Source organism: Aedes aegypti, chromosome 1 (genome assembly GCF_002204515.2).
Source record: "Aedes aegypti strain LVP_AGWG chromosome 1, AaegL5.0 Primary Assembly, whole genome shotgun sequence".
NCBI classification, from domain to species: Eukaryota; Metazoa; Arthropoda; class Insecta; order Diptera; family Culicidae; genus Aedes; species Aedes aegypti.
In genome coordinates, this window is record NC_035107.1 from 280,486,643 (window position 1) to 280,512,572 (window position 25,930).

The window sequence follows — 25,930 nt, forward strand, 5'->3', positions numbered from 1 at the left end:
CCGATAATGGGGTAGAATACGTCAACTCGTCGTTGAAGAAATCCATGCAGCAGGATGAAGTGGTTCATCAAACAACATGCCCTTACACTCCGGAACAGAACGGCACAGCGGAGCGTATGAACCGTCCGCTGGTCGAGAAAGCGAGATCCATGTTAAACGACGCTAGGCTGCCGAAGAAGTTTCGGGCGGAGGCCGTATCTACCGCGGCGTATTTGGTGAACAGTAGTTACACTCGAGCGTTGGAAGCCAAAACCCCAGAAGAAGCCTGGTCGCAGAAGAAGCCAAATCTGAAGCACCTACAAGTTTTTGGATCCCGAGTTATGGTTCATTCTCCAAAGCAGAAACGGAAGTAAATTCGACCCAAAGTCCGTAGAAGGCATCTTTGTAGAATACGGTGAAGGTTCAAAAGGTTTCCGTGTCTACCTCCCATCAACAAATGAAGTGACCGTTAGTCGAGACATAGTGTTCATCAACGAAGGGCGGCCGTCAATGACGTCATCAACAGAAGGACCAGATCAACCAGTCGAATTCATGGAGTTGCATTACTGGCTGGACGTTGAGAATTTTGAAACTGAAGTTCAAGAAACCAACAACGTAGTAGTTACTGGTCGTAACCTCAACGTGACGTCTGAGAGTGAGCTTGCCGTCGCGCTCCCACCGCAACTTGAAAGATCCGCTGAAGAGCACCATGGATTGAGGCGCAGCGGTCGGGAGCGCCAACCCACAGGCAAGTATTCAGATTTTGTGTACTTTAGTTCGGTTACTGTTCCCGACGATTTTACAGAACTCAGCCCGGTGAATGCTGATCCGGAGCGAACTGGTTCAACTGATGATCCTACGAACTATGCGGAGGTTGTACAGCGACCAGATCGAGACCGGTGGATGAAGGCCATGCGAGAAGAGTTGGACGCTTTGAATGAAAACGATACCTGGGAACTGACGGACTTACCGAAGGGCAAGAAGGCGATTCGCAATAAGTGGGTGTTTAAAACGAAGTACGGCCCCAACGGAGAAGTGAATCGATTCAAGGCACGGCTGGTCATCAAAGGCTGCTTCCAACTTTATGGTGTCGATTATGACGAGGTCTATGCTCCTGTGGTGCGTTATTCGACGATCAGATATCTCATGACAGTCGCAGTGGAACACAATCTGGAGATAGAACAAATGGACGCTGAGAGTGCTTTTCTCCAAGGGAAATTGACAGGCGAGACGATTTACATGGAACAACCAGGTGGTTTTGCCGAAGATCCTACCAAAGTTTGTCGACTGAAGAGATCCCTCTATGGCTTGAAGCAATCAAGTCGCGTTTGGAATCTTCAGCTAGACAAGGCATTGAAGGAATTTGGATTGGAGCAATCGGCAATAGATCCCTGTTTGTATTTCAAGATAGAAGGTCGGCGGATGATTTTTGTAACTATTTACGTGGACGATTTTCTCCTGTTTTCAAATGATCAAGCACTGAAGGAGAAACTGAAGAAATTTTTGAATTAACATTTCAAGATGAAGGATATAGGAGAAGCGAAGCTGTGTCTCGGACTCCGGATAACGCGAGATAGTTCCAATGGAAGGCTTTACCTAGATCAGCGGCAGTATCTGGAAGACATCCTGGACCAGTTCAACATGGTGAACTGTTATTCGGTGCGGACCCTTCAGCGAAGCTAGACAAGGCGATGTACAAAGAAGCGGTAAGCTGCTTGATGTACTCTGCGTGCGCAACAAGGCCGGATATAGCGTTTGCCGTGAACATGGTCAGCTAGTTCAGTAACAACCCTGGACGTCGTCATTGGGAAGCGGGAAAACGTACATTGCGATATTTAAAAGGCACGCTGAACTACCGTTTACAATTTTCAAAAAGCGACAATCCTACTCTAACGGCATATTCCGATTCGGATTGGGGAGGAGATGCAGATGAGCGAAAATCTACAACGGGGTAGGTTTTTATCAAGATGGGAGGAGCGGTATCCTGGAACTCCAAGCGGCAGGACGTTGTGGCTTTATCGTGTGAAGCCGAATATACTGCGCTATCAAGAACAGTCCAAGAAGCTCTCTGGTGGCAGCAATTAATCAAGCAATTTGACAAACAGCAAGTGATCTCGATCATGTGCGATAACCAGTCGGCGATCTGCGTGGCCAAAAATCAAGGTTTCAATCCGAGGACGAAGCACATTGATATTCGTTACCATTTTGTACGGGAGACGCTCAACCGAGGAAATGTTACCCTGGACTACGTTTCCACGAAGCACCAACCGGCAGACGGATTTACAAAACCTCTAACCAAGCAGAATCATGAACATTTCAAGAAAATGCTTGGGATCGTAGGTTGAGGGGGAGTATTGAGATGTGAGTAAATTGTAGTAACCTACGATCGGCTCATTATAGCCATACCTACCCTAGCAACGATTGTTTAGTTGTACAAACAAGCAAATAAATTTTCATTCGTTCTTCAGACTACAGCCTAACCACTCTCTCAAGATATCACCGGCTTGGGTCGTCGGAGCGCTTGCGAACTACTGAAGTTGTGGTACAGTGGTATGCAACTGATCAGTAGAGGTACATAATGCCACATGTGAGTATTCTTCCTCATAAGCAGACTTGGACTTTAATTTCGACTGAAATCGAAAAATACTTAATTTTAATGCATCAAGTAATAATTGTTTGGTAAGTAGAAGTAGCCAAACCTATCTATGATTTCCATAATACAACAAGAACGTTCTATCCAGCAATAAAAGCGATCCAAGTCTAGAACTACCTCTTACACGAAGTCGCTCTGGATAGGGCCAGTACCAGTACCGTAAACAGCGCTCCCAACAAAATTATAATAATCATCAATCTTCTGGTGTGAACGATTTCCCTCCACATGACGAATTCCGTCACACGACTACAGTTCGTCCATCGGTCTCTTTCGTAGTATCCTTCGTCCGATAGTGCCACCAGAACTCCAATACTGTCAACACCTCCTGCCGTCGGATGACACCCATCCAGCTGCAGCATACTCTTGTTTGTCGATAGATCCCGGAGTACCTGAAACCGTAAACTCTCAACACTCCAACTGAAAATCGCTGCTTTTCCTTCGCATACTGCAACGTCCTTCGGATCTATCTTACAGCGACTGCAGGTGGTGAAGTTGTACCGGTCTCTGGCGATGGTAACGTACAGTCGGTAGCAGTTGTGGTGTTCGTGAGGAGAACCGGACATGCCGTTGAATGGGTTGTGACCACAATCGTTGCCGATCCAGGTTACTACCGGCCCCTCAAAGTAGTAGTTTTTTTGCCTGATGTGGTGACTCTGGTGAACACGATAGCATGGTGGCACTCGGTAAGCTTCGTTGCCCTCAGGGATGGTTAACAGTGTAATGAGAAGTGTTGCTGTGAGCCCCATCGCATGCTACGGACAGCAACTGAATGAGTTACACAGGACTGTAAGGTACTGGGGGTTATTGTTAGAATCCATTAGGGAACAATGAAGCTTTTGGGATTTGGTATACAATAGCTTTGTTATCGTGAACGGGTTACATATTTATAGGGTGATACGCTAATTTCCATCGTATTCAGCTGTGATCAGTGAGAATCTGCATTTTTTTCAGTTTTGGACTAAATGATGGTGATACAAACAGATGCCAAACAATTCTCTCCGAAGGTTTTGATGGCTCTTGATCGTTTATTGGAAAAAAGTAATGAAATTATTATTCATTGTTGCTTATATTCGTCATACATATTTTCATTTCGGTCGCAATCGATTTTGATTCGTCTTACAGTGATACAGTGAGTTGTCAAAATGCAACACTTCAGCGTTACAATAAATAAAATGTTTTTCTAGAATATTTAAATCTCCGGGCATATCTTTCTAATTCGTATTTATTTATCATATTTTGTTTGATGTTAGAATAATATCACAACTAATGTGGTCGATCTAGAGGCCTTACACTCTAGGTTTAATTTTAATTTTTAATTAGGATGTCATTTTGTAATAATTTGGCTCGTTCTGGAGCGCTGGTATTTAAAAAAAATGATAACCTATATAACTTCTATGTACAACAGAAAACTAAACCAAATTTGATAGCGCGGACGACCCGCTGGTCTAACGTGCGGCAACTAGCCATATACCTTTCGATACTCACTTAAGCGCTATGATCACTTTTCCACTGTAGACGAGGGAGGTGTCATCTGCGAACAGTGACAGCTCGCCGCCTCCTGCCCGGCAACGCAGATCTACTCAAATTTGAGATGTTTTAACGCAAAACCGTAGTTGAGCCCAATAACCCAAATTTGGCTAAATTTCCAAGCCCTCCTTAGGCCTTAGGTACTTTGCCTTTAAAGCCATTATAAAAATATACTTAAATTTGGTTTGATTCAACGCAAAATTCAGTTCATTCAACCCAAGCTTGCGAATAATGCACTTCACCCGAATTTGGCTTATTGGGCCAAACTACCCCCATTAGGCAGGTGCAGCTCTCTCTATTTTTGACAACATTGGTGGGGAAGAGAGAGAATACCGAGAGATTTTGGGTTGAGAGAATAACCGATATACTTTATTTTGAGTAAAGTCAACTCAAAAATTAGGTAAAATGTTTTTTCCGTGTGAGAGTGCGGGCATATCGGAGGTGGACAGGTTGAATAGCAGGGGCCCAAGGATACTGTCCTGGGGAACGCCTGGGATGATGTCGTGCGCATTGGAAATTGCTCCGTTTAGCGAGACCCGGAATGTCCTCGCTGACCGATAGTTTTGCACTATTTTCACCAGGTAGCTGTGAAAGTTATCCATATCCCTTTATTCCTACAGTATGAAATTGTATTGGCGCCATCAAAATACAGCCAAATCATATAAGAACAATTTCGTTTGGCCGAACAATTATGACAGTCTCACAGTGCAGCGAAAACATTACAATCAAAGTAACCGTTTTATACGCTGAACATAACGCACTGAGAGAGAGGAGACAGCTGGCTTAGATTGCGAGATATGCAATCGTTGATTTAAATATTGTCAATTGAACTCAAGTTGATATTGTAATCTTTAATTTTATGAATTTTTTGATAGCAAATGGAATGGGAAAATGGTTTTGACCCATTTGTGCTCTCCGAACCATTGTGCACAACTCAAACATGAGAATAAAGGGTCAAACACAATGCAACGGCATTACGGCAAGAACGGCAAAACGGCAACACCGACTTTAATGACATTTCAATGATTTGATCAATGTCGACTCAATCAGATTCAACATGAATTTGACAAGTAGGGTGTAGATCAAGATGGGCTTGCCGTTTTGCCGTTGTACCGTGCTGCCGTTCACATTGAGTTTGGGGCTTAAGAAATCAAAGAAGCCAAGAAGATAAGCCAGTTGTCAGTGAGCTGTCTCTTCTCTCTCAGATCACGCACAAGTTTTTTTTTTTCTCAGTCAGAACGATGGAAAATGTTGTTTACGTTTTAAGTTGAGAGAATTTCCACCTGGAATTTTGTGAATTTTATAAGTTTTACGGCGTGTAATTGGAATGAAATCTTTCAATGAAGCTGTACGAAAATTTTTCATAGTGGAAATAAGTGCCCGATAAAGTTAGTCACACGGAGAGGTGGGAAGAAATATGAATCGTAATGTGGCGCAGTTCAGTCGATCGCTTATCAGATATCAGAAACCGATACGAGCACCGCGGATGGCCCGTCGGCCTACTACCAAATAATAGAATTGGGCACTATTCTGCTGTACCATGAAAATAATTCGAGTGTTACGTCTGTTTGTCTGTGGTAGAACATTTCAAGTTTGATGCGACAAATATTAGCGCTTGCGACGAAGTAGATTGAAATCCTATTATTCTATCCATTAACGTCCAGTGATCTTTTTTGGGTAAGGAAAGTTAGTGATTTATTTTGAGATCAGTTACTATTAACCCACCGTCGGTCGCCCTAGTGTACTGAGTACACGCACTTTGTGAAAAGTCGAAAAACACGTTGAAAATCCCTTCAAATTGATCCGGGTGTTGGTCCTATTCCAAGATCTACTCTTCTTCTTGCTTGTAGAGAAGAAATTTTTCGAAAAAATCAACGAAAAGTATTCGAAAACATCGTGTTTTTAACCTTAGTTTTTAGGCGTGTACTCAGTACACCAGTGCGACCGCTCGTGTAACTTTTTTTTACCAGGCCCGTCACACGAGCGGTCGCATCGTGTACTGAGTACACGCGGAGCAATTTTGATTGTACATCCAAAGCTAGGCAAGATAGAATATGGATGTCTTCGACAAATTTCTTCAGTCCAACGGTACCAATTGGTCAGTGGACAGAAAACACTTTGGAAACATCCTCATCTTCCTGTGGCCATCGGATTGTGCCCCGGGGGAACCGATGTAGTGGACATTTCGCAATGCAACATCTCGTACACAAATATCTCAGGATCTAGATTTTTTAGCAAGATGGTGTCTTCGGCAAAGTTGTTCAGTAGGTCAAGGGCTTGCTTGTTTCGAAATTCTGCCACCAGATGGTGCTAATGAGCATTTAATTTTTCAAACACCGATATCTCAAGATCCTGATTACCTAGAAAGATGATGTCTTCGACAAAGTTGTTTAGTAGGTCAAGGACTAACATATGATAAGCTACCTAACAAGAAAAACTGCCACAAGATGGCGCTAGTGAGCATGCAATATTTCAATCACGAATATCTCAGGATCCCGATTTTTTAGAAAGATGGTGTTTTCAGCAAAGTTGTTCGGTAGTTCAAGGGCTACCATGTGATGATCTTCTTGATTCGGAATTCTTTCAATAGATGGCGCTAGTGAGCATGATATTTTGCGAACACAGATATCTCAGGATCCTGGTTACCTATGAAGTTGACGTCTTCGACAAAAGTGTTGAATAGGTCAAGGTCTAGCATGTAATAAGCCACCCAACTTGAAATTCTACCAACAGATGGCGTATTTTGATCGCGAATATCTCAGGATAACGATATTTTAGCAAGATGGTGTTTTTGGCAAAGATGTTTAGTAGATTAAGGACTAAACATGTGATGTGCCGTTTGATTCGGATTTCTTCCACAAAACGAAACTGAAGATGCAATTTTTGGAACGCAGATATATTTGGATCCTGATCGCTTAGAAAAATGATCCTGAGATATTTTCATTACTAATATATAATACCCCTTCCGCAAGGTTGTTCTAAGATGAAGGCCTAAATGCAAGGAACCTCAAGTTTTAAAATTCTTTCAACTGGTGGCGCTATTCATCATGCATATTTTGATTGCTAATATCTGAGAATCCCGATTACATCTAAATATAAACTTCTCGGCTCAAAAGTTCAGTAAGTCAAGTACAAACGTGTGATGGGCCACACTTGTTTGGGAATTCTTCCTCTAGATGGTGCCACTGAGTATGCTAAATTTTCAACCCAAATATCTAGGATCGTGATCGCTTAATCATGAAAATGGCGTCTTCAACTAAGTTGTTTATTCTGTCCAAGACTGATGCATGTTTACCATGTAATGAATCGTGTGATTCGAAAATGGTGCTCTTCAGCATGAAAATCCCATCAGAATATACTTCAGAATTTCATGAACAGTCAAATTTCCAGTCGATACTCAAAAGATCATCGACTCATGGAACAGATATTCTTTAGAAAGCTGATAAAAGGGAGCATTATAGCAATTATGTTTTTTTTTTGTTTTAAGTATGGTTTCATGAGTCGATATCGAACTATGGAACATCGACTAATACAGGTTTGACTATATTTAAAAATATGACGATCAAAATCATTGCAGCCTGCAGTTGGTCGCATATATACGAATCGGTCGTTAAAAAAATCGATGGACACCTATGAGAGTGTGACGCCTTTTTGTCTGTGCTGAAATCAAAGAACTGTCAATGGTGGTTACAATTGAGCAATAGGCCTTTTCATGAGACATCTCAAATCAGCTGTTTCGGAAGGTCTTTGACAGTTCTTCTATACAAATGCCGAACGTGTCGGTGGTTCTGAAAGGTAAACAATAATACAAAATAACGATCAAATAATTATGAAGGCGTAATCGGTTTTCTAGAAAACATCTATTCTGTGAATTCAATTGAATTTCCTGATAAAATTGTCAATAGCTTACTGCAGTAGCACGTGATATTTTTCTGCTATCAAACAGTATATTTCAAGCACATTGATTGGTTTAAATAATGCGAATAATAGCCTTAAAACTGGTGCTAGACTTAGTACACGATGCTTTTCATTTTTACTTCCATTTGAAAAAAAAAAATGAGAAGGCCTATCAAATATCTAATGAGCCTTTGTACGTGCCATAAATTCTTTTGTTCTCATGAATTTTACTGTGCGCCGTGTGTTGGTGCTGTCTCGCTCTCTCTCACGGGCAACTTGAAAACAGAGCGCACAGTAAAAGTCAAACGTTTTATAGCATGCATAGGCTCATGAGCCTAGAATTTATGGCACGTACAGAGGCTCATGGGCGGCAGAAAGCTGTTACACAAAAACAAAGATGGATGTGTTAGTGCAAAGTGATATGAGAAACTCGGTCTCTCATGGCGACTCACGGGATGACACGCACACTACAACATTGTTCGAATCACCTCGAATGTGATAGATATTGCCTGTGTTGTTTACAAATCAATTCAAAGTGCTCTTTGTGCTAGTATAACCATATAAGCCTATGCATGCTATAAAAGGTTTGACTTTTACTGTGCGCCTTGTTTTCAAAATGCCCGTGAGAGAGAGCGAGACAGTACCAACACACGGCGCACAGTAAAAGTCAAAAGAACAAAATAATTTATGGCACGTACAGAGGCTAATTATGATTATACTAGCACAAAGAGCACTTTGAATTTATTTGTAAACAACCAGTAAGTGAAATTATCGGTCACGGCGATAATCATAAGCCTATCTCTCAAGCTGATTTTCCGGAGGATAAAGACGTGCCATAATATCAAACCCGACCAGTACTGCGAGAGTGTGCTCTCACGAGATGTGCAGCAACGAATTTAGATTATCACCAGAAACGAGAAGTGTCCTACTTTTCTACTAAATATAAAAATAATATTGTTCAATTTGAATCTAATTTTTAAATTTTATTTTGTGCTTATCTATTAATTTACTGGTAGCGAAATGTATTAACATTTGACAAAACGTGTATTGATGAGCCCAAATGATCAGTATCATAAGATGTTCAGAAAATTAAATGCTCACTGGCGCAGGGTTACTCAAAATATAATTGCCAATAACATGTGAGCACTTTCTTTACCTAATAAATTTTATGAAGACGTCAAGTTTTAAAATAATCGGGAACTTGAGATTCTGTATTTGAAAAAAAAATTAAACCAGGAGCTCTTTCTCTAGCCTGATGGAATTATTTGAAATCTAACGGCTCATTGCATTTTGAATTGAATGTGGAAGAATTTTGAGTACACTTAACACGTTGGTCCATGATATACAGAACAACTTCATCAAAGACACCATCTTTGTAATCTAATTTTATTTTCCTAACCAGGATCCTGAAATAATTCAATTCGAAAATTTCGTTTTGTGGAAGAATTCTGAATCAAACTGCATATCACATGTTTAGTCCTTGACCTACTAAACATCTTTGCTGAAAACACCATCTTGCTAAAATATCATTATCTTAAGATATTCGCGATCAAAATACAGCATGATCACTAGTGCCATATGGTGGAAGAATTTCAAGTTGGGTGGCATATTACATACTAGACCTTGACCTATTCAACACTTTTGTCGAAGACGTCAACTTTATAGGTAACCAGGATCCTGAGATATCTGTGTTCGCAAAATATCATGCTCACTAGCGCCATCTATTGAAAGAATTCCGAATCAATAAGATCATCACAAGGTAGCCCTTGAACTACCGAACAACTTTGCTGAAAACACCATCTTTCTAAAAAATCGGGATCCTGAGATATTCGTGATTGAAATATTGCATGCTCACTAGCGCCATCTTGTGGCAGTTTTTCTTGTTAGGTAGCTTATCATATGTTAGTCCTTGACCTACTAAACAACTTTGTCGAAGACATCATCTTTCTAGGTAATCAGGATCTTGAGATATCGGTGTTTGAAAAATTAAATGCTCATTAGCACCATCTGGTGGCAGAATTTCGAAACAAGCAGCCTATCAAATGTTAGCCCTTGACCTACTGAACAACTTTGCCGAAGACACCATCTTGCTAAAAAATCTAGATCCTGAGATATTTGTGTACGAGATGTTGCATTGCGAAATGTCCACTACATCGGTTCCCCCGGGGCACAATCCGATGGCCACAGGATGATGAGGATGTTTCCAAGGTGTTTTCTGTCCACTGACCAATTGGTACCGTTGGACTGAAGAAATTTGTCGAAGACATCCATATTCTATCTTGCCTAGCTTTGGATGTACAATCAAAATTGCTCTGCGTGTACTCAGTACACGATGCGACCGTTGGTGTAACTTTTTTTTGAGCGACTGACGGAAGGTTAAGAATACAGCTAATTGTTTAGACAAAATACATGAAGATGGATGGATGGTACTTTCGGCAAAGTGGTGAAAGAGCTCAAGAGCAGTCTAATGACAAGTTTTATTTTATTCAGATTTCTTTCACTCGCTGTTAGCATAATGTATTTCATGTTTCTAGCTACTCTGTCAGTAGCTCTTTTCGGCATCACTACGCTCGTCTTTTTTTACAATAAGCGAAGTTTCCAAATCAGAGATTCCTGAAAGATTGTAGAATGGATCCTGGAAGCCAGTGTGGTTTCCAGTGTGAATTGTGAGATTTCAGAAGGGCTCCTTAGATTTCTGCATGGATCATGGGATTCCATACGATCCTGGGATTGTAATGTGGATCGTAGAATTGCAGTGTGGACCGTGAGATTGTATGTGGATTGCACAATTTCAGTGTTGATCCCCCCCCCTGGGATTGCAGTATGGATCCTAAGAATCCATTGTTCATCCTTGAATTGCTGTGTGGACCCTCTATTTTCAGTATGGATCCTAGGATTCTAGTGAGACTCATAGCATTTTAGTGTGGATCCTGGTATTTCAGTGATGTAATGTGGATCGCATAATTTCAGTGTGGAAATTGGGTTCCAATAGTGATAATTTTTCAGTATGGATCCTGGAACTCCAGTGTCTGGATCCTTAGATTACCGTGAGTATCCAGGTATTCCAATGTGGGTTTTTAAATTCCAGCGTGATTGATTCTGTCCCACTGTAAAATCTGGTATTCCAGTGTGGATCCTTGGTTTAGGATGAGATCCTTGGATTCCGGTGTGTATGCTGATTTTCGAATGTGGATTCTAGGATTTTGGTATGGATCTTAGGAATCCAATGTGGATTCGGGAATTCTAGTGTGAATTTTGGTGTTTGAGTGTGGATCCTGAATTTCCAGTATATCCAATATATTCAGTGTGGATCCTGGGATCCTGGTGTGGCATGCCAGTGTGGATCCTGGGTTTCAGTGTGGACTATGGTGGATCATAGTGAATCCTGGGATTCTTTGTAAATACTAGGAATCCAGTGTGAATACTGGAATTCAATTGTGGACCCAGGGATTTCAGTGTTGATCATGAAATTCTAGTGTAGATCCTGGGATATCACTTTGGATCCTAAGCTTTGAATGTGGACCCTGGGATTCTTGTGTGGATTGTATTACTTCATTGAGGATCCTGGGCTTCTAATGTGGGCCTTGCAATTCCACTGAGAAACCTGAGATTTCAGTGAGGATCTTACGAGTTCAGTGTGAATCCTGAGATTAGAGAATGGTTCCTTGGTTTTCATGATGGATTCGAGTGTGGATCCTAGGATAACGGTGTGAATTCTCGGATTTTAGTAAAGATCCTGGGATTCCAGTATGGGTCCTAGATTTCCAGCGTGAATCCTAGGATTTCGGTGGATATTGGGATACCAGTGTGGACCTTGAGATTACAGTATGGACCCTGGATTTCAGTGATGGTTAATCTGGTATTACAATGTGGATGCTAGTATTATAGTAAGGATTCTAGCAGTGGAATTTAGAATCCAAAGATTCCTTTGAAAATCCTGAACTATCAGAGCCAATACTGCAATAATCCTGTGAGAGTTATGGGGAAATACAGTGCAAAAGTTATGGGAATACTTATGAAACATTGAGAAAATCGATTAAAACTATTTTAAAAATCTTACTGGAATCCTGGGATTCACGTGAATATCCTGCGGAAATCCTTTGGCAGTTCTGTTATGTGGCAAACAATTGAAATTCCCGAGATAATCCTCTGGAAATACTTTGGGAATTATAGAAAAATGGCATAAGGGTCGTGTGAGAATTTTCTAGGGGCCTCATACGAAATCTTCAAAAAATATATGAGAATTTTGTGCTCCGGAACTGTTTGTACCAGAGTGGATCCTGCTGTTACAGTATGAATCCTAAGATTGTAGTGTTGATCGTGGATTCTCGGTGTGGATCTGCAGATTTCAGTGTGGGTCTCAGGATTCTGGTATGGACCCTGGTATTCCAGTGTAGATCCTCGTGTTCCAGTGTGAATCCTAGGATTTCAGTTTGGGTGTTGATATTCCAGTGTGGATGTTGGGATTACAGTTTGGATCCTGGTATTTCAGTATGGATCCTAGGTTGTTAGTGTGGATCCAGGGATTCAAGTGTGTATACTGTGATTCCAGTGTAGATCCTATAAATCAAATGAAAATTCTAGGATTCCTTTAAAAAATGTTGAGTTTCCAGTGTGGTTTGTGGGGTTGAAGTGTGGAATCTGATGTTACAATAAATCTTAAATATTGAATATAGGTTCCTGTGTATCAATTTTGGTTCTTGAAATTTCAGTGTGGGACCTGGAACTCTAGTCTGGATACTGAGACTCCAGTGTGTATCCTGGGATTCCAGTGTGGATTTTATATGATGCATTGGGACAATCCCTGATAAAATTCCTCGAAAAATATTTGGACGAATCTTTCAAGAAACTATTAAAGAGCTCTCGTGAGGATTTTTCTCGGAAATTTTTGAACGGATTGCTGGAAGAACTCCTACAAGTATCCTTGGTGCGATTCCTGAAGAAATTCTTGCGTGCATGGTTATAGAAGATTTCCTCAGGGAATTTCAATTTTGTGAAGGAATTCTTAGAGGAGCCTACTTTTGAATTCCTTGAAAAAAATTCTGCAGGACTTCCTAGAGAAATTTCAGATGACCCTAGAGAAACTATTACTGGAGAAATTACTGCAGAAATCCCTGGAGAAAATGCAGGAGAAATCCTTGAAAGGATTCCTGGAAGAAACCCTCGATGAATTTCATGGAGAAATCCCTGGAAGCGCAATTCGTGGTGAAATCATTGGAGAAATGAATTTAGACACTTTTAAAGAAACTTTGGTGAAATTCGAGAGGAAATTCCTAGAGAAAAACCTGCGAGAATCCGAGGAAATTTTTTGGTGGAATTACTGAAAAAATCCTTGAAGACACTCCTGATAAAATCGCGTAAGGAATTTGAGGTGAAATCCTTGACAGAATTATTGGAAAAATCCGTTAAGACACTGTTTGAGCAATCTTTATCATAATCTCTGGAGAAACTTCAAAGGAGATAGTGAATGAATTCATTGTGAAATATCTGGATAAATTTCTGTAGAAACTTGAGGAGAAACTACTGGAAAAATTTCCTAAACCAAAATAAAATTTTATAAACAAAAATTAACATGCATAAACTTGAGAAAAAAGAAATGAATAATAATACTTCATGAAATGCCGGTAAAGTTCCAGAGGAGTTTTATGAGGCATCTATGGTCTAATGCCTTAAGAAATTCATGGAAGAGATCTCAAAAGATTTCCTGCATGCGTGACTGGGAGAAACCGTGAGCGAAAACTTCATTAAAACCATAAGAAAATGAAGAAAAAAGTTGGATGAGAAAGAAATTGATCAAGGGGATTGCTGGAAAACTCCCTAAACGAATATTATCAAATGCTAAGGAATGAACCATTGCAGAATATTTTAGAAGCACTCCTATTGAAATCATTGGAAAATCTCCTAGAGAACTGGAAAATCGGTGGGAAATGCTCCAGGGAAAATTTTAAAGAATGATAAATTGAATGAAGAAATTAAAGAAATTCAAGTATCTTTTGAACATTCGCCGGAGGAATTGCTGGACGAATTCCTGATTGATTTGATGAAGGAATCTTTAGAGGAATTTCTAGAGGGATTCATGGAGGAGCTCCTTAAAGTATTCCAGTAGAAATCTCTGGAGAAATAACTAGAAATTTCTGGAGTATTTATTGTAGGAATCTGAGAAAAAATTACTGAAGAACCTGTGACTCTGAAAGCTCTAGAATATGACTAACTCTAGAGTATGACTGACCGCTCGCAGTTGCTTCTTTGTTATTGCAAGAACAGCTGCACTTACACAGGGAAACTCGGGTCTGGAGCATCCCTAATGGTCTAATTTTCATAACAAACATTAACGGTGCCAGGCTGCGTTCGAATGCAGGTCGATTAGAGGATGAGAGGGAAATGTCAACGTGTCACTTGCTTTATGGAAGCTGAGGAGTCCTCTGCACTTTTATAAGAAAACATTGGGAAAGGATTCGAAGTGGTAAACGATGAAGATATAATATGAAATGAATACGAGAGCATATACAAGGATAACTGATACCAATAATGCGGTTACTACGCGAACCGGACATGCATCTGAATCCATTGCTCTGCTCCTGTGAAGATTGAACGGATCAAACACTACTCGGAAGCGATTCAATTGATGGACCAAACTCATTCGAACTGTAGCATGACTTAATGTAATCATAAAAAAGTTACTCTAGAGATCATTTTGATGAAAATAGAGACTTTAGAGATCCTCCATTAAAAATAGGGACTTTTTCGAGACTTTCATTAGAATAGTGATCAAGTCTTTAAAAAATGAACTACCACTAGACCAACAGTATAAAACATGTTGTTGATAGGCCAGATTGTAGCATGCGTTTTTAATAATTTGTTGATATTTTTTCGGAATTTGCTGCTCAGATTGAATCCAGAAATTTTATCTTTTAAACTATTAATGAAAAGCGCCATGTATCATTCAATTTTCTACTTGAATTCAAATTGTGCTTTTCTTAGGATATTGTCGTTCATCGGCTTTTTAATTATCCACTTATCATACCAGAATCTCTCGGTCTGTAAAATTAGTACTCACAAAGCTTAGAAGTTATCTTCGGAAACCTAAACATTTTCCATTAACCTATTGACTTTTGTCTTCTGAAACAACAAAACCTCAACTTTATTATCATCATTCCCATTCCCCCTGTTGTTGACTTCGAACAACAAGATCCAACCACCGCTTTCACCCAGAAAATGGAACCACCAAACCTCAAGAAAAATCAACAAGCACTGGGGGCTTCATCCCCACGCTATTTCCGATCGAAATCCACGTTTACCAAATGTTGATAAAATCTCCCGAACAAAAACGCAAAAGTTAGTCCCTTTCTCATTTTTAATCGCAATTTGCCCCCAACGTTGTCGAGCAGCCACCAGCTCCCAATTTGACTCGGAGTAAATAATAATAAACGAAGTCGAGTTCAAAAGATTTCCCGCTGTCGCGCGCCGTCGTTTGCTTTTCCCGCGATTGGTGGAATAGGATTAAGGCTCTGTCAGTGCCTTACCGCTCCGTGCTTTTCCAGCGATGACTACAATTCCCGTTCCGAAACCGTTTCCTTCAATTTCCTAGCGGGGATTGTCCCGTGGCGCGTCGAAACGATGAAATTCGATAAACTCGCGAATGTCAAAGCTGTTGGTGGAGGATTATTCCATCATGATTTCAGATTTTCAGTCTCGTTTCCAGTGTTATGAGCTTCTGAAAGGGCTGTTGAAAGAATTGTGAACAGATTTACATCTCTTCGATTGAGTGACTAACATGAAGCGTCATCATTTCGAAATTCATCTTTAAATAGAACAAACTGTGATCGAGTCTAGGTCTAGTATACGACACACAGGTGAGGTCGAAATACGCGTATCTGTCAGAGGATACAAATTCTAGTGCGATCGAATGTTAGGAAAATTAACTCGGTTTTCATTTACCTACTGGTATTTTACTAAACAGTTCGATGATTTATTATCAAACTCAATGATTTTTTCGAGAACCATCCAATAATTGATAACTACAATATGACAATTTCTTCCAACTTTTTAATTACAGATGCAGCGCCCGGGTTGCGAAACCTGGCCCTGGTTATAAAACCGCCCTGGGTCCGGCGGGGTCAGGAAGCACAGCTGTACTGCCAGTACGAGATGGAAAATGCCCCACTGTACTCGGTCAAGTGGTACCGGGGCACGCTGGAGTTCTATCGGTTCTCACCGTCCGAAAATCCACCGGGGAAAATTTTCCCTTTCACCGGGATCAAGGTTGATGTAAGTATAGCATTCACTTGTAGCGTAAAAAGCTGGATTCATTCTCCATCTCATGCCCTCGACGATGCCGGCAGACGAAAAAAATGCTTGGCACCCGTATGGCTAATAGAAATTTGGTTGGGTGGTCATTCAAGAATTACGTGTGATCGTTTATACCATATCGCACCCAACCTTAAAGTTTCATGGACGCACCTCGAGGCGTCCAAATCAAAGTAGGGGAAGGGGTGGTAAAATGAACACCTTAAGGAAATCATCTTGTTTGTGATAGAACAACAAGGAATTTGTATAGTTCTATCGCACAACATCAAAAATAGGGATGTAATCAATAGCAGCGACATGGATTCAGACTAAAATAGCTAAATTTTCACATTTTTTCATCGCCATCAAAAAGCGATGCAAATGTTCATTTTACCTGCACTATGTGGGTAAAATGAACAGCGGTTGGTGATAAAATGAACCCCACGCAAAAAACGTGAGCAAAACAAATATTTATGAAAGTTTTCATTGCCCTACCGAAAATACATCAATTAATGATTGTAACCCATTCAAAAAGAATTCTAAAGGTATCAGATTTGACATCATATCATAACGATATTCACCTCACTGAAAAACCTCAAGTCTTCCGAGCTTAAAGTTACGTCAGTTCTAATTTTCAAACGTGGTTTTCTAAAATCTTAGTTTTTGTTGATATTTTCACTTCAATTGACCTCCGTATCAGCTCGAACACTCAAATTTATGCTCTAAATCGTCCGTGCGTGGTGAAAATCATCGAAATTTGTTTTTGACGTTAACTACGTCTTACGGCAATACACTGGGTGTCAATTGAAAATCTAAAATTTTGCGACCGTCACGAAATTATGAAAGATTTTGAACGCTAATAACTCAGTCATTTATCGATAGATTTTAAAATTTTTCCCACCAATCGGTCGGAAATGTATACAGCAATTTCCTCGAATGGAGAAAACTATTGAATATCGACAATAAACTATTGAAAATTTGGAAAATGTCGACCCCTTTCTTACGCAGCCAATCACGTGCAAGCAGTTTTCCACGCTTCTTTTGCGTTCCGCTTCGCACTATAAAAGCAGACCGATTCCTGCTTCTTCGCTCATTCTTCTTTTTGCCGTCAGACTGTGAACATGGTCGGCGAGCAAGTCTCGAGTGCCTTTCGCATTCTCAGCTCAGTTTTCAATGGAACGCGAATGGAACAACAACACGCCGCCACGACTGAAGCCGCTTGTTGAAGCGCCCATCGTCATCGCCACCGCAAACCTCATCGGGCGAGGAGGATTTCTACCAGTGCGCCGTCAAAATGTGTCCGTGTTACGCAAATTCAACAATTCAATCGGCCCTTTCCAGAGCCAACAAATGTGTTTTAAAGAGTTGATTGTGTAATATTCCCAAATTTGTTCGAGATGGCTGAAGAAAATCGACCAAAGCCGCTTGTTGAAGCGCATATCGTCATCAGCACCGAAAATCTCACCGGGCGAGGAGGATTTCTACCAGTGCGCCGTCAAAATGTGTCCGTGTTACGCAAATTCAACAATTCAATCGGCACTTTCCAGAGCCAACAAATGTGTTTAAAGAGTTGATTGTGTAATATTCTTTAATTTGTTCGAGATGGCTGAAGAAAATCGATCAAAGCTGCCAAAATGTGTCCGTGTTACGCAAATTCAACAATTCAATCGGCCCTTTCCGGAGCCAACAAATGTGTTTTAAAGAGTTAATTGTGTAATATTCCCTAATGTGTTTACCACGTACTTGCTATAATTTCTTAATTCATCTCATAGCAGCATACAATAATTGATTTATTACGAATAATTGACAATACGGCAATTTGAGGATGTTTCCGAGGACGCTGCTGCAGTGCCGTCGGGATGCAATAACAGCATAATGCTAATCTTGTACATCCCTTACCCAGACATCAGTTTCATATAGCCTATTTCCCAGATAAGAAAACGAAGAATTTGAAAGGAGGAGCATCACCTGCTATTCTAAGGGTATAAAGCATCCCTTCTTCGTTGAATTCGGTTTCATTCTGTTTTCGCTTTCGAGCTGGTAAGAGCTCCTCCAAACCTGCTCAGCTCCTCGCTACCAGAGGCAAGCAGTTTGTACGAGATGGCTGAAGAAAACCGACCAAAGCCGCTTGTTGAAGCGCACATCGTCATCCGCACCGCAAATCTCATCGGGCGAGTAGGATTGCAACCAGTGCGCCGTCAAAATGTGTCCGTGTTACGCAAATTCAACAATTCAATCGGCCCTTTCCAGAGCCAACAAATGTGTTTTAAAGAGTTGATTGTGTAATATTCCCTAATGTGTTTACCACATCTCTTTATTCATCTCATAGCATCATTCAATAACTGATTTATTACGAATAATTCACAATACGGCAATTTGAGGATGCTTTCGAGGACGCTGCTGCAGTGCCGTTGGGATGAGTGCTCAACATTTCACAACGATTGTAAAATAGAGTGGCATTTCAAACAGCGTCTTTGTTTTCCCATATTTTATGGGACAACTTCGATGACGAAAATTATCACAAGATTGCACAGTCGAGTCTAGTACACGACACTGAAAACGGCCTTACAGTTGAGGTCGAAATACGCGTATCTGTCAAAGGATACAAACTCTAGTGGAATTTAATGGTATTGTACTAAAATCGGTTTCATAATCTTGAAGTAGATTGTAATAATTCTGGCAATTGTAATAATGGATCAGAAATTTACCTTCATAATAAATAAAACTAATGATTATCAATAGCTAATTATTGAATATTTAGTAAATGTCAACCCTTCCGCCAAATCATTCATTTCTTACGCATTAGCATTTTCTGAGATTTTCAAGTAATTCTCAGCCCAACACATCATTGGCACATGCCCATTTCCCAGATTGGACTATCAGAAAGAGAAGAACACGAAAGGGAGGAGCATCATTTGCTATTCTAAGGTAATAAAACATGCTTTCTACGTCAGATTCGGTTTCATTCCATTTTCGCTTTCGAGCTAGCGAGGAGTACCTCGCTGCCAGAAGCCTGCTGAGATGTAGATTTTCAAGTTGCCAATCCAGCGTATGGTTTGTGAAATCGAACAAGATTTCTAGATTGGCTCGCGCTTTGAAAATTGGCCCTGCAGGAATCAGTGTGCGCTAATGCAAGATTTGTACGAGATGACTGAAGAAAATCAGCCAAAGCCGCCAGTAGAAGCGTTCATCGTCATCGCCACCGCAAATCTCTTCGGGCGAGGATAATTTTAGTCTGTGTGCTGTCAAAATATGTCTGTGTTACTCGAATTTAACAATTCAATCGGCCCTTTCCAGGGCCAACAAATGTGTACTAAAGAGTTAATGGTCCAATCCACCGGTGTACTAAATTCACTCGATCTGAGAATTGTGACACTTGAGCGGGATACGCTTCTGTATGCTTTCCACGTGTTTCGGACCCGCTCAAGTGTTAAAATTCTTGGACCGAGAAAATTTAGTACACCGGTGGATAAGACTATTGTGTAATATTTCCTAATACCACATACTTGCTATAATCACTTAATTCTTCTCGTAACATCATACAATATCTGATATGTTATGAATAATTGCAAATAGGAGCCTTCCTTAGCCGAGTGGTTAGAGTCCGCGGCTGCAAAGCAAAGTCATGCTGAATGTGTCTGGGTTTGATTCCCGGTCGGTAATTTCGTAATAGAAATTTTCCTCATTTCCCTGGGCATAAAGTATCATCGTACCTGCCACACGATGTACGAATGCGAAAATGGCAACTTTGGCAAAGAAAGCTCTTAGTTAATAACTGTGGAAGTGCTCATTGAACACTAAGCTGAGAAGTAGGCTCTGTCACAGTGGGGACGTTATGCCAAGAAGAAGAATAATTGACAATACGACAAATTGAAATTTACGTTGGCGATGACGATATCGATGACTTGAGCACTTTTCCGAACGAAGAGCTTCTCACTGTTCTTAAATTCACAAACCGTTACATTCTGGAAGGTTGCTAATATGACAATTGACTTAAATTCAAATGCAGCAAATCACATGGCGTAGTTAACGTCATGCGGTCGTGTCTTGTACACAACGCCCACTGATTTTTTTTCTCGGTAAAAGGAACGGTGTTCATTTTGCTATTCCTGTTCATTTTACCACCACTTCCCCTACACGATCTATGGTCGGCAAAAATACTCCTCCGCGGCATCCTCACCGGACGCCGCCCTTCATAGTGAAAAAAGCACCGATTACTGCAGGCGTTGGTATTGGCCATTGCACGGTGACGTCATCAGAAAATCGCACTCTTTCCCTCCTTCGTCAAATCCAAAACAATCATTGTTTTCAAGTTTTGTTGAAGACCGAAAGAGAGAGTAATCCCTAATTGGTTATCTACGGTAGCGGTGTCACGGTGCTCCCCTGACCGTTATTATCAGAAAAAAAAATCTCCATCAAATCAATCGATTTCTATAGCTAAGCTGCATGTCTGGGCAAAATTTAAAAAAAATCGTAGGGCCCGTTTTGAAGTTACGCCCTTTTGAATGTGTAAGTCCACTAATTCAAAGGAAATCTGAGATATTTAAACGAGTTTTCATTGGTCGTGATAATCAGAATAGATATAATATTAAAATTTGAACCAAAGTTGGTTTATATAGTTATTTGTAACTTCTGGGAGGAGTTTTCAATGAGAAGATGAACGAAATTTGGAGTTATGACCTTTTGGAAGGGTAACCATTGAAAAGACTAATTTTTCAATACATTAGTTAGGCATTCTTTTAAGCAGGCATTCCGTCAAGCATGTTCAAATGTTTTCAATAACACATTGCATTTACATGTCGCCAAAGTATTTCACAATTGATTATTTTTTCAAAGGCTCAAGCGCTGTAAGACATTACGGTGCAATTTTCGTGTCATTATGATTATTCATAAAATATTGTTATGGCCCAACTAGCTACCTTGGGCCTTCCTTAGCCGACCGGTTAGAGTCCGTGGCTTTAAAGTAAAGTCATGCTGGAAGTGATTGGGTTCAATTCTCAGTTGGTCCAGGATCTTTTCGTAATTTATATTTTTTAAAAATCTACAATTTTACCTTAGGGTCTCTCGGTTTTTTCGATTACACAAACATGTAAGAGCTCTGTACAAATGCAATAGTGAAAGAATTGTATAAATCAATCAATTCATCAATTGCTAACTCGTGAAGAGAAAGCTTCAGTACTTGAAATATGCTTAAGAAAAGTAAGAAACATTAGTAATTATTTGATTTCATTGAATTTAAAATCATAACCTTTTCAGAGCTCTATGTTACATGAAAATCAAAGTCTCTTGAGAAGATTCTATACCTTAACTCCGAATTTCATTAACCCGAGTGTCATCACCCTGAACGCACTATTACACTGAATGCTATTGTCCCGAATTTATATTTACCTTGCATGACATTGTCCCGTTATAATGGAATTCGAAGTACACCCGATTCTGTTTTTGCACGGGGGATGCAAAAAAAGTTTTCAGTTCAAAATTTCAAAAACCGTGCAAAAAAGTAACACCAATTATCGACGTTTCATGCAAAAATAAGGTTTTGGTGAAAAATTTTGTATGGAAACTTTTTTTTGCACGGCCGTGTGAAAAAAAAATCCGTGCAAAAACAGAATCGGGTGTAATGCCATTCTAGAAACTAGACTTTTTTTTTAATTTCTTTATTTGTATCATTCCAAACATTACATTCATTATTTCTGATATCTAGGTGTTCTGTGATATTAGACAACACTATCATCCTAATTTGGTAACACAAATCTAAGATTCTATTAACTTTTTGTTAACAACATATTACATTTCATTTGCCGTAGCAGTTCAGTTTTTTTACAGGTGAGTTGATTTCACCTGCTTATAAGAGAAAAAAAAAGTTTTTTATATGCTCAACCTAACTTAACCTAAACATATAGCGCATTAATCGTGTCAGTAGAAGATTGTAACGATTTTTACCTGAAATTATTAATTATTTTATTTGACATTTGTTCCAATGTTTCAACATTGGATATTCTATGTAACTCATTGGTACTAAACCAGGGAGGAAGCTTCAGAATCATTTTCAAAATTTTATTTTGAATTCTCTGCAGAGCTTTCTTCCTGGTATTGCAACAACTAGTCCATATTGGTACATGGCTGGCCTGAAAATTTGTTTGAATATCAAAAGTTTGTTCTTAAGACAAAGCTTTATTTTCTATTAATAAGGGGATAGAGACATTTTACATATTTGTTACATTTGGCTTGAATGCCCTCAATGTGATTTTTGGAAGTTAAATTCTTATCTAGCATGAGCTTTAGATACTTAACTTCATCTGACCAATTTATTGGAACCCCTCTCATCGTGACAACATGTCTACTTGAAGGTTTCAAACAAAGAGTTTTTGGTTTATGTGGGAATATTATTAGTTGAGTTTTGGAGGCATTAGGAGAAATCTTCCATTTCTGCAAGTATGAAGAAAAAATATCCAAACTTTTTTGCAATGGACTACAGATGAGACGCAGGCTTCGTCCTTTGGCAGAAAGGCCTGTGTCATCCGCAAACAAGGATTTTTGACATCCCTGAGGTAACTCAGGTAAGTCAGATGTGAAAATATTGTATAATATTGGTCCCAAAATGCTGCTATGGGGAACATCAGCTCTTACAGATGGTTTCCGTTGTTCGGTACGTACTGGTGGTGTTGCTGGACGACGTTGGCGAGCGCTCGCATATGGCTCGGTGGCTTGATGTTCTGGTGAGCTTGGTCTTCTGGAAGATGGCGGTTTTATGGCTGTGGGCACGCACAAAGCAATAGCGAATTGCTCTGGCAGGATACAATGGCGGCTTGTCATTTTACAGCTACTAAAGTAGCTTGGAGGTCTACGGCGTTCCCTTCGTTGACGCTATCGACGGACCACGGACGAGACCGTATTGGTCATGCCGAGAAGGGTTCTCCTTTGTAATTAGAACCGTGCAGTTCGAGAAGAAGCTCTCAATGACGGATACGGAGCCGGAGAGCACTGGTTCAAGACTCAGCCTGACCTGTCGTGCAGCGTGAGGCTGTGGTAATCAAAGATTACGCAAAAGCAAGAAAAAAGGTCCTGAAGACCAAAGGCATATTAAAATAAAGTCTCTAGGTATTTCGCCTTCACAGATTTACCTGAACGAACTATGGCTGGCACTACTGGTCGTTCACTGCCGTTTCACAAATGGTTCAAATCACTCACGACTTACTTGCACTGACGCCGGATTGCTAATGAGCAATGGTTGACTCCCCAAGTCTTACAAAGCCCTCCTTTTCCTTCCAGTTTTACAATCGTTCCTTATCCCTCCATTATCCTTCCTTGTAGGTAGCTCACCACCCATCCAGTTCAATTTTCACCCATTTTACCACATTTCTTTGCGCTTTTTCTACCATCGAGCCCTACTATGTTCCACAAAACATGTAATTACCATCTGCTTAACTTACTATCATACACATTTTATCCTACTGATCCTACTAACCAAATACTAACTAAATCTATGAAAACAATACAGTTTCTCAACAACACACAACGCACGGGAAATTTCAACATACACGACAGGTGGCAGAAGTGGGATGGCGTTCTCTAAAACCGCGAACTTCTTCCCGATAAATAAAATGGCACACGTAAACGCTGAATTGCTAGGCCAGCTCTTTACCATGATTGCAGAGCCGGTCCAGGCATCGATTGGTAATGCCATACAACAAGTTAACGCTGAAGTCCAATATCAAGTAAATGGTGCTGCCGCTTCCATAATACAAATTTCCACATTGATTTCGAAGTGCTGCAAACTACGCTGGTGAATCATTTCGATCGAAAAATAAAGAACAAATACGTTGACAGTATTAAGTTCCGGCAGATCGTCCAGCAAACGGGGGAATCAGTGGCACAATTTGTTCTCCGGTTGAGTCAAGGAGCTGCGGATTGTTAGTATAGCAAAGAAGACAGCTACTTTCAAGGAAGCTTACGAGATAGCATACACCAGGTCAAACTTTTTTAGAGCACAAACAATTCCTACGTTTTTGGTTATATAGAACAAAAATCTGCCAGCTGTTTTCAAATCATGATTGCTACTGAGCATCCTATTCAGGGTTCCACAAGAAATCCTGTCAGGATTATATGATAAACGTGGCTGTGACACCTTTGCACTGGATTACGTCAGAATGTAGTTCAGGATTCTTAAGCCCTCTTACACCCAAATTTTTATTTTTGAACTAAAATTCATTTTTCGCTATCTCAAATCGATCTAACACGTTTCAATCATTTTTTTTATTCCCGGTTTTGTAAGCTCAGATTTATGATTTATTTTTTCAAACATCCCTAACCTTTTTGTTTTTTTTTCTTGAATCCTCTTTTCATTACCAATTTTGGACAATAATAAAAAAAAAAAATAGATTTTACAATACATTTGAAGATATGATTTTTTTTTAAACATAGTAAGTAAATTTAACATCAGTAGGCCTTACTTCTGTCATGAGAAGGTTGAGATGGCACAAAAAATTTTCTTGATATGCGTTTTATGATTCAAGATTTAAGTCTATAATAAAATCATTTTGATTTTAGAGCTACGGAAAATACATCATACTCCAAAGCGTGCCCCGTCTAAAGGCGGCGTTGGGTATTAAAGGGTTAACCATAGCACAAATTCTGTGTATAATAAACGAAGTTTCACTACTAGTGTTATACAATATAACAACGTATTGAAATATTCAAAATTCTGGACTCTTGAGAATAATGTCCAGAACTTTATCAGAGTCTTTTTCTGGATTCTGTCAGATGTGCACCTAATATTATTAGAAAACTGTGCTCACGAGTTGTTCAAAATGTGCTCCGGATTCGATTTTGTTATCCTTGCTAACCTATGGAATCCTTCTAAAGATTATATGAGAACTCCCCAGCATTAAATAAGAATCCTGAAGCTCTTTTTTTTTAATGTCTTGAATTCTGTAAGAATATGCCAGAGAATTTTTGAGGAATAAAACTGCATAATATTTGTCATAATCCTGCCCAGGACTTTGTTTAAGCCTCTCTGAGTGTTCTATTGAAATCTTGTCAAGAATTATGTGAGAATCCATCCAATGATTCAGGAAGAACCTGTTTTACCAGTATATGATCTCAAATTACGTTAGAAAATTAGTTAACGGGCAAGATATGAGAAGAGTTTTCAAACTCTTCGCGGGCCGCACAAAATCAGGCCACGGGCCGTACGTTTAGCAGGCCTGGCATACACGCGTCATTCATTTATTTAGTTAACATCTACACAGATAACACTGAATCAACAATTTCACGCCACAATACTCGGTTCGTGGCCGCATCTCTCCATCCTCGGTTCTGCCCCACGCTCGCCAAATCGATACGCTCTTGATCCGCCCACCTAGCTCGCTGCACTCCACGCCTTCTTGAACCAACCGGATCCGAAGCGAACACCATCTTTGCAGGGTTGCTGTCCAGCATTCTTGCAACATGCCCTGCCCATCGTATCCTTCCAGCTTTGGCCACCTTCTGGATACCGGGTTCGCCGTAGAGTTGGGCGAGCTCGTGGTTCATCCTTCGCCGCCACACACCGTTCTCCTGCACACCGCCAAAGATCGTCCTAAGCAC

The 25,930-nt window shown here is 40.1% G+C and overlaps 1 protein-coding gene across 1 annotated transcript in view; it reads left to right on the forward strand.

Annotated features, from left to right (window-relative positions):
- LOC5564746 overlaps positions 1–25,930 on the forward strand; it is a 789,319-nt gene that overhangs the window by 168,034 nt on the left and 595,355 nt on the right. The window contains exon 3 of the mRNA XM_021837966.1: positions 16,113–16,324. Within this exon, the coding sequence (XP_021693658.1) occupies positions 16,113–16,324 (212 nt within the window). The remainder of the gene's footprint in view (positions 1–16,112; positions 16,325–25,930) is intronic.